At 57.0% G+C, this 12245-nt stretch overlaps 1 protein-coding gene across 1 annotated transcript in view; it reads left to right on the top strand.

The window, feature by feature from the left end:
* Nucleotides 1–9908, top strand: part of GRIK5 (glutamate ionotropic receptor kainate type subunit 5) — a 56076-nt gene extending 46168 nt beyond the window's left edge. Inside the window, exons 16-20 of the mRNA XM_070398873.1 lie at nt 1193–1358; nt 2564–2789; nt 4722–4850; nt 4939–5060; nt 8944–9908. Coding sequence (XP_070254974.1) covers nt 1193–1358; nt 2564–2789; nt 4722–4850; nt 4939–5060; nt 8944–9363 — 1063 coding nt within the window. The 3' untranslated portion in view covers nt 9364–9908. The remainder of the gene's footprint in view (nt 1–1192; nt 1359–2563; nt 2790–4721; nt 4851–4938; nt 5061–8943) is intronic.
* Nucleotides 9909–12245: the final 2337 nt, after the last annotated feature.

The raw sequence follows: 12245 nt of genomic DNA, 5'->3' as shown, positions 1-12245 counted from the left end.
GTGATTTGACTCTTGGTTACAGTTTCCTTTGCTTTTGTATATCTGGTAATTTTTTTAAAGCCTCACCCGAGGGTATGTTTATTGACTTTAGAGAGAGAGGAAGGAAGGGGGAAAGAGAGAGAGAGAGAGAGAGAGAGAGAGAGAGAGAGAGAAACACTGATATGAGAGAGCAACATTAATCGGTTGCCCCATACGCACCCCGACCAAGGAGCAAACCTGTAACCTTTTGGTGCATGAGATGACTCTCCAACTGAGCGACCCAGCCAGGGCTATTTGGTGATTTTTTTATTGGATAACACACGTTGTAAATTTCACACTGTTTACATTGTTGAAAGTACGCTTCAAACAAGTCTTAGACTTTTTCTGGCAGGCAGTTAAGTTACTTCTAGATTATTTTTATCCTTTCCAGGCCTGTTCTTTTGGTGCAGGTTTAGCGTGGCCTCTATTCTAGGGCTAAGCTGACTCTATTTCTAATGTGTTGTCCTTTGGGGTCTCTTCTGAATGTCTCATGAATCCAGTGAGATCTCTCGACTCTGGCTGGAGGGAGCTCAAAAGATTTGCAGCCCTGGGAATTGTTCTCTCTTTGAAAGTTGTTCTGTCTGGAATTTCACCCTGTGCGAACAGACTGATATTCAGCCAAAGACTCAAGGGGACCCAGTGAGACTTCTGGAGCCCTCTCTGTGCAGCTCTCCCCTTGGGCACTCTATCCCGCAAATCCCAGCCGTCTTGAATTCTGATCTCCATCTCCACAATTCAGCGAGACTGCCAGACTGGGCTTTCCTTCCTGCCTGGCACTGCAGTCTGTGATTAAATCCACCCGCAGCCTTGGCAATGCCAAGGCTCGCTTCATTTATTTATTTTCCCTCAGGGATCACAGTCCTGTGATGCCTGTTGTCCTATGTATTTAATTGTTTTTCTATATTCTGTCTCTGTCTAGTTTTCTAGTTTTTCTTGGTGGGAGAATAGTCCCAGACCACCTTATTCTCCTGTATCTGGAAATGGAAGTCTCTGGAAGCGATATTTAAACCCAGAGAGTCTGGCTCCAGAATCTAGGCCCCCAGTATCTCTCTAATCAGCAGTCACTGAGCCTTCTAGCTGTCAGGTCCTTGAGGGGTACCACCAATGGGGCCCACGGCCACAGGCAGGGTGGCAGGGTGACTCCAGCTTGTAGCTCACCCCTCCCACCCCTCAGGTGGGCCTTCACCTTGATCATCATCTCCTCCTACACCGCCAACCTGGCCGCCTTCCTCACCGTGCAGCGCATGGAGGTGCCTGTGGAGTCGGCTGACGACCTGGCAGACCAGACCAACATTGAGTATGGCACCATCCACGCTGGCTCCACCATGACCTTCTTCCAGGTGGGCCCCCGAAGCTGTCTGGGCTTGGTGTTGGGGTCCCCACCATGCATAGCAGCTCAGAGTGGGGCTGGGCGGGGCCTCCTGGGTCAGAGGACCTGAATGTCCTGAAAGTCCGGGAGGCCAGGGAGCAGAGGACACGCTCGTGCTCTCGTGAGGAGTCTGCTGTCTGGCTGGGGAAACTGGACTTTCACCCAAGGAATAGGCGAAAAGCAGCAGGTGTGGGATCCAGTGCCACATCAGTGCCGGACAGGCCAATGGGGTCCTGGAGGCTGCGAGGGTCAGGCCTGGCGAAATGGGCCAGCGGAGAAGAGGGAAGGCCCTTCAAGGGGAAGGGAGCTTGTCTAGTGCCTCTTGGGTGGTGGGAAGAAATCAAAAGGAAAGCAAGCCTGGCGAGGAGGTTTGGGTGAGAGACTGCAGAGGCCTCAAATGCCAGGGTAGGGCTGAAATTGGACCCTGTGAGTGGGGATGTGGGAACGGTTGAGGGGTGACCCCTTTAAAAGCTGGACGTTCCCTCTGGGGCAGTTGGGGGTAGACAAGTGGGCTGGAGAGAAGGCTGGAGTTGGGCAGTGGCCGCTGGCTGAAAGGGTAAGCAGCTGAGAAGGAGGCGGGTGAGTTCTCAGGTTTCTCAGGTGGGTGGCGGGACCAGCTCCCCCAGGTGGGAGGCCATTGGAATAAGGTTGGAAGGTTGCCGAGCCACAGGGCAGGGTCTGTGGGGTACCAAGGAAGAGCAGAGTCTGGACCTCAGATCAAAGAGGGAGACGTGGGTGCAGGAGGGCGGGGGTCAGGTGGTCGGGGCAGGAGTAGTCATTCCCAAAAGGTCTATAGGAAGTAAGCTGTCCTATTCAGCATGGACTCAGGTCTTCCTGAACCACTGGGCCCCCGGTAGAGTTGAGGGTTGAGCATCTACTCCCGGGTTCTATGACTAAGGCCTGGGAGCACTGGGAAGCCAGGGCTGGTGTTGAAAACTAGACTGTGACCCCTTCTTCCCAAGTCTTTGGTCCTTGGGGTCTCACTAGCTGGGGAGTGTGGGGTGTCTTGGACCGCACCTTGAGCAGTCTGTCCATCTGGTTTCTCCTCTGTCTTCCTCTGCTCTCCTCGCTCTCTCTTGGGTTGAGGGAGACTTGCTGGAGGGCAGGGACAGGGTTCAGGGGAAGGGCAGCGGGTGGAAAGCCCCTCATCTCTCCCCCTTGTGCCACTCTGTCCAGAATTCACGGTACCAGACGTACCAGCGCATGTGGAACTACATGCAGTCGAAGCAGCCCAGCGTGTTTGTCAAGAGCACAGAGGAGGGCATCGCCCGCGTCCTCAACTCTCGCTATGCCTTCCTGCTCGAGTCCACCATGAACGAGTACCACCGGCGCCTCAACTGCAATCTCACCCAGATCGGGGGCCTCCTTGACACCAAGGGCTACGGCATCGGCATGCCACTAGGTATGTGGTGGCAGGACTGGGGGCTTGGCAAGCAGGCCAGGGACAGGCTGGGTCTGCCGCGGGGCCTCCTGGCTATGGGGCCTTGGGCAGGTGACGTCACCTTCCTGAGCCTCTGCGCCCTCAACCTGTGAAAACGGGCCTCGGAGCAATCCGTTCCAGCCCTGCAGGGCTGCTGGGAGTGCGGGAGACTGTGCAGGTCAGCACATGGCAGGAGGTTGGCGCCTTCCCACATGGCTCCAGGGCCCCTCGAGGTTGAGGACCTGGTTTCATTACTTCAGATTCTCTGCACCATACCCACAGCCTGGCTCAGAATAGGTGCTCAGAAAATGGCTGATGGATACTGCTGGCTGGGTGGAGGGGCGGAGGGAGGATAGAAGAATGGGTGGATCAGCCAGCAAGACTTAGACATGCTTTTCCAGGGCTCAGTGCTGGAAGCTCACCACCAATATTGCCACCAAATTTGGGCATTTTAGCTTTTAAACCTCTTCATATGCTGATGACTGCTGTGATAGCCACATATTACTGTTTAACACGTTACCCCAAATCTTAGCTGCTTTGCAGCAGCGTTGGTACTGTGCCAGGCAAGCAGTGTGGCCTGGTGCTTTGTGGGGACAGGCTCTGGAGTCACTGACCTGGATTCAAATGCCTGCTCCCTCTGCCCCCCAACTCAGCTTCAGTGTCACCTGCCCTGGGGCTGGTAATACTGCCTCACAGGATCGCTGTGAGGTGTGAATACAAATTCTATAAACCAAGGTTCTGGCACATAGTAGGTGCCTGATAAATGCTAAGCAGCCCATTCGCCCATATCCCGAGTTCCTGGCGCTGGTCAATGCTCAAGACGTATTGCAGTGAATGAAGAAATGAGCACAGGAGAGGGTAGGCATGGGATGGTTGAAGGAGACAGGTGGTCCAGGGTTGGGCCATGCAGAGGAGAGGTGTGGCTAGGGGTCTTTTGCCCGGCCGTGTGCAGGCGTGTGCTGGATGCTGGATGCTGGGACAACACAGCGGGGAGCTGGCAAGCTCCGCCCTCCTGTCCTCTGCTAGGGGCACAGACAGCAAACCGACAGTGAACACAGCTTTATAATGTGACGTCAGGTGGTGACAACTGCTCTGAAGTAAATTAAGGGGAAGAACTGACGGAGTAGAGCGCTTTGTGTCATTTTAAATAAAGTCCGTTAGAGAAGACCCCCTGAGGAGGCACCACATGAGCAGAGCCCTCAGTGAACTGAGAGAAGGAACATCCCAGGCAGAGGGAAAGCTCCCGGGGGGTGGGGGCGCTGAGGGGGGGCCTCCTGGAGGACTAGCCAGGAGGCCAGTGTGGCTAAAGCTGAGGGCCGTGGGGGCGGCGGAGCCCCAGTGGCCTGGCCAGCGGCTAGACCAGCAGTTCTCAACCTGTGGGCCACGACCCCTTTGGTGGTCAAACGACCCTTTCACAGGGGTCACCTAAGACCATCCTGCATATCAGATATTTACATTACGATTCATAACAGTAGCAACATTATAGTTATGAAGTAGCAACGAAAATAATTTTATGGTTGGGTCACAACATGAGGAACTGTATTTAAAGGACCAGAAGGTTGAGAACCACTGGGCTAGACCGTGTAGGCCAGAAGAGGACTTTGTCCTCACGGCCCCAGGAAGCCACTGGAGAGTTTTAAGTATGAGGGAGGCATGGTCTCTGTTTCTGAAATTGTTCCTCTGGCTGATGTGTGAAGAAGAGCCTGGTTGGGGATGAGAGGGGGCTGCAGGGAGGCACCACGGCCAATCTGACCTGGGGTGCAGTGGGCGTGGCTAGGCATGGTTGCAGGGGAGCAGTGGTCAGACTCAAAGGTGTACAGGGCAGACCCTGGGGACATGGTGGAGACAGGGAGCAGTGGGGGTCTGGTGGGCAGGGCTCGGGCCCCATGGCCGCTCGCCCAATGTGCCGCCCAGGCTCGCCGTTCCGGGACGAGATCACACTGGCCATCCTGCAGCTCCAAGAGAACAACCGGCTGGAGATCCTGAAGCGCAAGTGGTGGGAGGGGAGCCGGTGTCCCAAGGAGGAGGACCGTCGCGCTAAAGGTCAGCCACCTGCATGTGTGCCCCCTGGGAGACCCTTCATAGCCGCGTGCCCGCACAGTTCAACCCCTGGCTCTCCCCCGACCCCCAGGTCTGGGCATGGAGAACATTGGCGGCATTTTTGTTGTGCTTATCTGTGGCCTCATCATTGCTGTCTTCGTGGCCGTCATGGAGTTTATATGGTCCACGCGGAGGTCAGCAGAGTCCGAAGAGGTGAGGAGGTTGGCAAAGGGTGTGGGGTAGCAGTGGCATCCAGGTTGGAGGGGCATGAAGACTGTAGCACTGGGAGCCACACTGGAGGGAAACAGGCCGTGAGGAGGGGCCGGGGAGCCAGGGAGGTGAGGGGGTCTGGGAGAGTTCAGGGGTAGAGGAGGTTGAGAAGAGGAGAGAGCATTTTGGGGGGAGAATCCACAGGCATGAGGAGGGCAGAGGCAGCGACGAGGATGCTGGGGAAAGGAGTGGGAAGGGGCACAGCGAGAGGATGTGGGGAGAGGCAGAGGCAGTAAAACAAGAAGAAACGGGGGGAGAGAGGCGAGGAGAATGCAGCTGAACGAGCCTGGATTGCTGACGGGTCTCCCACTATGTCCGGGGCCTCGGGTGCTGCCAGCCCCACTCCTCCATTGCCAGACCGTTCCTGCCCCTGTCCTCCTAGCCTGTTCGGACCTTCCCTTTCCCTGCCAGCCAGCCCTCCTCCCATCCTCACTGTTGGCTGATGACTTTGCTTCTACTCTCCTGAGCAAGTGCAGAGACCCCTTCCACATCTAGCTGCCGCCTACTTTCTCCACGGCCCTGGGAGTTACTCCATGAAGGTGAAGGTCCAGGCTCCTAGCTAAGGCCCCATCTGGCCCCATCTCCTCTCATCTTCCCCGGGACACCCCCCAGCAGTTCTCTCCTTGCCTCGGCATCATCAGTTCCCCTCTTTACTGGATCAAGGCCGGCAGCATACGAATGTGCTGTCATTTCTCCCATCTTCAAAAAACCCTCTCAAGCCCACTTCCCTTCCCAGCCACCAGCCACACTCCCCTTCCCTGACAGCCTTGAGACTTGTGTCTCCCTGCTGTTCCCAATTCCTCTCCTCCCATTCACTCTCGGACACACTCCAGTCCAGCTGCTGCCCCACCTCTCCGCTGAAGCCACTCGTCACCAGCAGCCCCCACGGCTGAAATCCAGTGCCGGAAGCTCAGGCCTCATCACACGTGAGGTAGCAATAGGCTTCAGCCCGGCCCATCATTCTGTCCTCAAAACCCACTCTTCCCCGCCCGCCTCGCTTTCCTCTACCTCCCTGGCCACTGCTTTGTGGGAATTCTTGTGCGCGGGCCTGGGATTGCCTCTCTCCTTGGTGATCCCATCAGCCTCATGGTAAGACCCTCCATGCTGTGGACTCCTGTGTTAGTCATCTATTGCCATGTGACAAATTGTCCCCAAATTCAGCAGCTTAAAACAGCAAACATATCAATTCAGTTTCTGTGGGTCAGGAACTGGGAGCAGCTTAGCTGGGCCGTTCTGGCCGCGCAGGGTCTCTGCTGAGGTCATGGTCACGATGTCGGCTGAACGCTCTGCTGGGCAGGAGGAGCCACTTCTGGGATGGCTCTGCCTCAAAATGTCCCTGTGGCTATAAAAAATTTTTTTAAATTGATTTCAGAGAGGAAGAAAGAGGGAAAGAGAGATAGAAACATCAATGAGAGAGAATCATTGATTGGCTGCCTCCTGCATGCCCCCTACTGGGGATGGAGCCAGAAACCCTGGGCATGTGCTCTAACCAGAAATTGAATCATGACCTGGCTCATAGGTCAACTCAACACTGAGTCACACCAGCTGGGTATGCATGGCTGTACTTGTGGATTTTAATTTATGGAGGTGATTGAGTGAAGACACAGAGAATCCGATGCCATTGAAGGAATATTTTTATTACATTTTCCAAGAGAAGGGGGCCCACCATGCCACACAGGACCACATGGGGAAGCACAAGGTTTGTGCAGAAGCAGAAGGAGGTGGCGGGGGTGAGGTGTCATGGGACTAGGCCAGAGCCTTTACTGGGGTTTCTGAAGGAAGACAAGGCAGGGCAGGGCAACAGCTTAGAACTGGCTGGTTTGGATAATGTCAGCCGGCTCTGGGCTAGAGGAGTGGTCTCCAGTTGTCTGGTGCGTGATCCCAGGTGAGTTAGGGCAGCTTGATGTGTGAGAGGTACATGAAGGGTGTGGGTGGGGGTGTGGACTTGGGATTGGCTGGTTGGCATGTAGAAGGTGGGCCGGTAGCCCTTTGCTACCTACCTCTAAGAATTGGCTCCCTCTGAGAAGGGCAGTCTCTCCCTGGTCAGCAAGATTTTAAAGATATCAAAACATCCTAAGATACAGAAAATAAAGAGCACGACTAGCACACACATGCACATGGCAGCTGGCAGGACGCCCCAGTTCCTCGCACAGGGGCTGCCACAGGGCTGTGTGTGTCCACGGCATGGCAGCCGACTTTCCTGAGTGAGGGATCTGAGAGCCGGCAGAAGCCAGCATGTCAGCTGACCTAGCATGTTCTGTTGGTCATACAGCAACCTGGACGCAAAGGCAGAGGGGCTGACACAAGGGTGGGAACATCAGGGGAGGGGATCTTGGGGGCTGCCTACCTTAGCCTCCAAATGTGTATCTCACAGGGACCTCTCCCTGAACCCAGGGTTTGTACTCGACATCTCCACGTGGATGTCTAACAGACACGTAACGCAGGTGTCCAACATGGAGTTCCTGCCCACCCACCAGGCAACCCCGTCATTCTGGTTGCTCAGGTCAAAATATGTGGCATTACCCTCCACTCCTTCCTCTCTTTCCCAACCTCTATATGATCTCTTGGCAAGTCCTGTTGGCTCCACCTTCAAAATACTATACCCAGAATCCAACCCTTTCTCGCCTCCACAGCGGCCTCGGTGCCTCCCTGCTCTTGCCCTTGGCCTCCCTACAGTCCCATGGTTGGCAAACCGTGGCTCGCGAGCCACATGCGGCTCTTTGGCCCCTTGAGTGTGGCTCTTCCACAAAATACCACGTGCGGACGCGCACGTACAGTGCGGTTGAAACTTCGTGGCCCATGCGCAGAAGTCGGTATTTTGTGGAAGAGCCGGTATTTTGTGGAAGAGCCACACTCAAGGGGCCAAAGAGCCGCATGTGGCTCGAGAGCCGCGGTTTGCAGAGCCACAGTTTGCCGACCACTGGTCTAGTCTCAACACTTCCATGATCCTGTGAGAGCACAGCATCCCCTCTGGCAAGCTCTCCACTGGCTCCCATCCTACTCAGAGTAAAAGCCAAATCCTTAGTGTCCTCTGGCCTCCCATGAGCTGGCCCCATTGCTCCTCTCACCTCATCTACCTCTCTCCCCCTTGCACACTCCATTCTCGTGGTTCCTGAACATCCGCCACTCTCACCTCCGCACCTTTGTCCTGCTGAGCGGCTGCTGCCTGGTCTCCCACCAGGCTCCAGGGCATACCTCTATGAGTTTTCCCTACCTGCCCCTTGTTGAAATTCAGCCTCACTCCCCACCCACTTTTGCGGACTTTATTTTTCTTCAAAGCACTCATCATCCGCTCGCATAGCACCTGCGTTTGCATCTTTCTTTCTTTCCTTTTTTTTTTTTTTTTTTGCATTCGCACACTGGAATATAACCTCCACAAGGGCAGGGACTGCTGTCTGGTTCTCTGCTGTATCCACGGCCCAGAACAGTGCCTGGCACAAGGTGCTCAACATATATGCCTAGAAATAATGATAGCATGAGTCAGAGGCAGGAGATGGAAGGACTAGAGGCAGAAAATTTAAAGTGAAAAGACAAGAGAAAGGAAGTGAAGGGCAGATTCAGGAAGAAGCCCACGAAGAACGGAGAGGGGAGAGAAAAGTGGAGAGACAGGAGCGGAGAGCTGGAGAGATGAGAGGAAGGAACCCGGAGAGAAGGGAAAGGAGACGAAAGGCCTCGGGGTGGGGCGGGGTGGGGTGGGGTGTGGAGAGGAGAGGAGGGGGTGTGGAGAGAAGCTGGGGGTGGCGGGGAGGGGAGAGACCGACGCAGAGCCTGGCGAATGGGTGGTGGCGAGGAGAGCGAGGGCCGGTGACCCCCTCGCTGCCCGCAGGTGTCGGTGTGCCAGGAGATGCTGCAGGAGCTGCGGCACGCCGTGTCCTGCCGCAAGACGTCGCGTTCCCGCCGGCGCCGGCGCCCGGGGGCCCCGACCCGGGCCCTGCTCTCGCTGCGCGCCGTCCGCGAGATGCGCCTCAGCAACGGCAAGCTCTACTCGGCCGGCGCGGGCGGGGACGCGGGCGGCGCGCACGGGGGCCCTCAACGCCTCCTGGACGACCCGGGGCCGCCAGGCGGGTCCCGGCCCCTCGCCTCCACCCCCTGCACCCACGTGCGCGTCTGCCAGGAGTGCCGGCGCATCCAGGCGCTGCGGACGTCCGGGACCGGCGCGCCCCCGCGTGGCCTGGGCGCCCCTGCCGAGGCCGCCAGTCCGCCCCGGCCGCGACCTGGCCCGCGCGAGCTCACCGAGCACGAGTGACCACGGGCAGGGCCTTGCAGGCGCAGGGACGGGCCCGCCCCAGGCTCTGGCCGCCCAGCCTCCCCTGCGATCGAAGAACAGGACTTGTGCCCTGGCGGCCGGTCGCCACGATTTTGCCTTGGGTTCCGGGTAAAGTGCAAGCCCGCTCCGGAGCCTGCCTGCGCCCCCTATTGGAGTCGCCAGAGTGTGCGGCGGACCCCGCACTCTGCCCCCCACTGCGGACACGAGGAGCGCAGGAACTGAGAACTCCAGGGGCCGGGACTATGGGCTTATCCCCGGAAGCCGGAAGCAGTCTGCCAGGAAAACCCTGTCCTGGGACTGCTCAGGCTCCCAAGACTTGACGCAGCTCCCCACTTCTGGAGGAGGGCCTCTGGGCAGATGGGTGTCCCCTGGCGCCCCTCGCCTCTTTTTTTCTCTCTTTTTTGGGGGGAGAAACTTCGGAATTTCTATGAGACACCCCCAAGGGAGCGGGTCAGTTGGGCCCTCATCCCTCCCCCTGCCACACCCCAGTCCCGTTGGAATAAAAAAAGAACAAAACCCCCAAACCGGGGATACCCCGAGTTCATTTCCTGGGAGCGTGAGGGCATTAAAGGCTTGGACCGCCCAGGGAGTCTGCTCAAAACCACAGACTGGATGGTCACTTTTGCACTCTCCATCCTTGGCCCTGCCCACAACCAGCAGGTCAGCCCAGGTCCCGGCAGCTGGCCCGTCTCCACTGACCTCTCAGGACAGAAGGAGGCTGCGACAAAGACCCGGAGACAGATGGAGAGAGATGCGGGAGTCTGGAGAGGCGGAGACACCAGGAAACACGCAGAAAGACAGAAACCAGATGGGGCTGGGGGAGGGGAGGACACGTGAACCGTTCAGTGTGGTGGTGCCTGGGGGCCCGTGTGGTGGTGGTGTGTGCCTAGGCAGGGATGATTGGCGACGTTGCAGTCATGCGCATATGTGTGTGTACATACATCCATGAGGCCATCTTCAAACGTCTGTGGCCGACCCTGTGTGTCTGCTGAAAATGTACCTCCCCAGCCCCCAGAGAGGGAGGATAAATCCCCGCAGAGAGGGAAGAGGGTGGGTCTGTTTTCTGTCCCTCCCTCCCGCGCCCAGCTGGAGGTTTCTGTGGAAACTGCAGCTGAGAAAGGACGAGTGAAGGTCACGCAGCGAGAGCCAAAACAAGGCCGAGTAGGAGGGGAGAGGTGGGGGAGAGAGAGAATGGGAAGAGACCCAGATGGGGGGGAGAGGTGGGGAGAGACAATGAGGGGTGCAGAGAGGGATAGGGAAGGAGAGTTCGGGGCAGATGAGGTGAAAGGATGAGAGATGGGCGGAGGGGGAGACAGGAAGCAGGGAGGGTACCTGGGAATTGAGGCTGAGAGAAGCAGGAATTGAGGTGGAGCAGAGAAGGTGAGAGACAAGAAGCCATAGGAAACTACAGGGTGACCGGAGGGGACTAGAGCAGTGAGCGAAGCCAAACGGACAGCGCGAGGCAGAGAGACTGGCCCTGCCCCTGTGGCCCAGAGCAGGGAGCTGTCCGTTCAGCACCGGACCGGCTGCAGCACTGCTCTGTCTCCCCGGCGGGGCCTGCCTTGGTAGAACTCGGGCAGGTCACACCCCAAGATACCTGCCTATTACACAGCACCCTCAATCCCCATTCAGCCCCTTCTGTATCAGACACTTGCCCTCAGGGACAAGTGTGAGAGTGAGCTTGTGTCTCAATGGTTCTGTTGTCTCCACATGTCTCTTACAGACTCTAATCGATGTCTCTGCCCTTGGCCCATACTGTGAGTCTGTCCAGAGACTAGACTACATTTGCAGACATTTCTAGTCTCTCCCAGTCCTGGTCCCAATACCACACTGCTGATCATCTCTGGGTTCTTCCCATTTCCGAGTCTCACCCCCACCCCCATTTCTGCTCTGAGTCTCTCCAGTCTTTATCTTGGAGTGTCTTCAGTTTTCTAACTGTCTGTGTCCCTGTGTCTGTGTCACCTTCACTGAGTACTTCTGTTGCTCTGTCTCCCTCCATCCATTTTCTCATCTCTGTTTTTGTCCATCTGTATCTGCCTCTCTCTGGTCCTGGACTATGTGTCCATTTCTCCTCTTAGGTGCCCCTGTCTCTAGTGCTGAGTTCCCCTGTCGTTGTCCATCCCTGTGACCTTCCTAAGTCTTCCCCCCCAATTCCGCAGAGCACCATGCACAGTCATCAGTCTCACCAGGGTGGTGCCTGAGGAGGGAGTGCGTGTCTAGCGTGGGGTGTGGGGACCAAGGCTTCCCGAGCCCAGCTGGAGAGTAGGAGGAGAGAACCTAGAATCTCTTGGGACCCGGACACCTCCAGGCTTCTCTGTCTCTCCATCCCTTCCCCATGGTCCTCGCTCATTCCTGCAGGCCAAGGTGTCAGGAGAGGGAGGAGATATGTTGACAGGTTCTCTCTTGCTCCCCCAGGAAGGAGACAGAGTTGGGGAGAGGAGCCTGGGGTCCAAATACCTGGCTTAAAAAATGTGCCCTCCCTTCCCCAGTCTCCATGGAGACAGGCCAGGTCTGCTGGCCCAGCCTCCTTTGCTGCATATTCGGCCTCCCTGTTACCATAGCAACAAGGGACAGCAGAGAGGGAAGGGGATAGGTCAGAGTAGGGCATTGGGCTGAGGCTCTGGGTGCTGGGAGAAGCCAAGAAACTGCCTCCCTGCCTCCTACTGACACACCAGGCTCACACTGCTCCTTGCCTGTGAACACTCCCATAGGTGGAGAGGAGACCCACATTCCGAGAAAGCCACAGGGACAGGTTCTCTGCTCCTTCTACTCTCCTCAGGGAGAGTCTGGAACATTCCTCATAGAGCCCAGGGGTGGGGTGGGAGACCATGACTCCTCGGGTTCCACTGGGTGACTGCTGG

Source organism: Myotis yumanensis, unplaced genomic scaffold (genome assembly GCF_028538775.1).
Source record: "Myotis yumanensis isolate MYYU_CA2020_CCGP unplaced genomic scaffold, mMyoYum1.0.hap1 SCAF_18, whole genome shotgun sequence".
Lineage (NCBI taxonomy): Eukaryota > Metazoa > Chordata > Mammalia > Chiroptera > Vespertilionidae > Myotis > Myotis yumanensis.
This window is presented reverse-complemented; position numbering and strand designations above follow the sequence as displayed.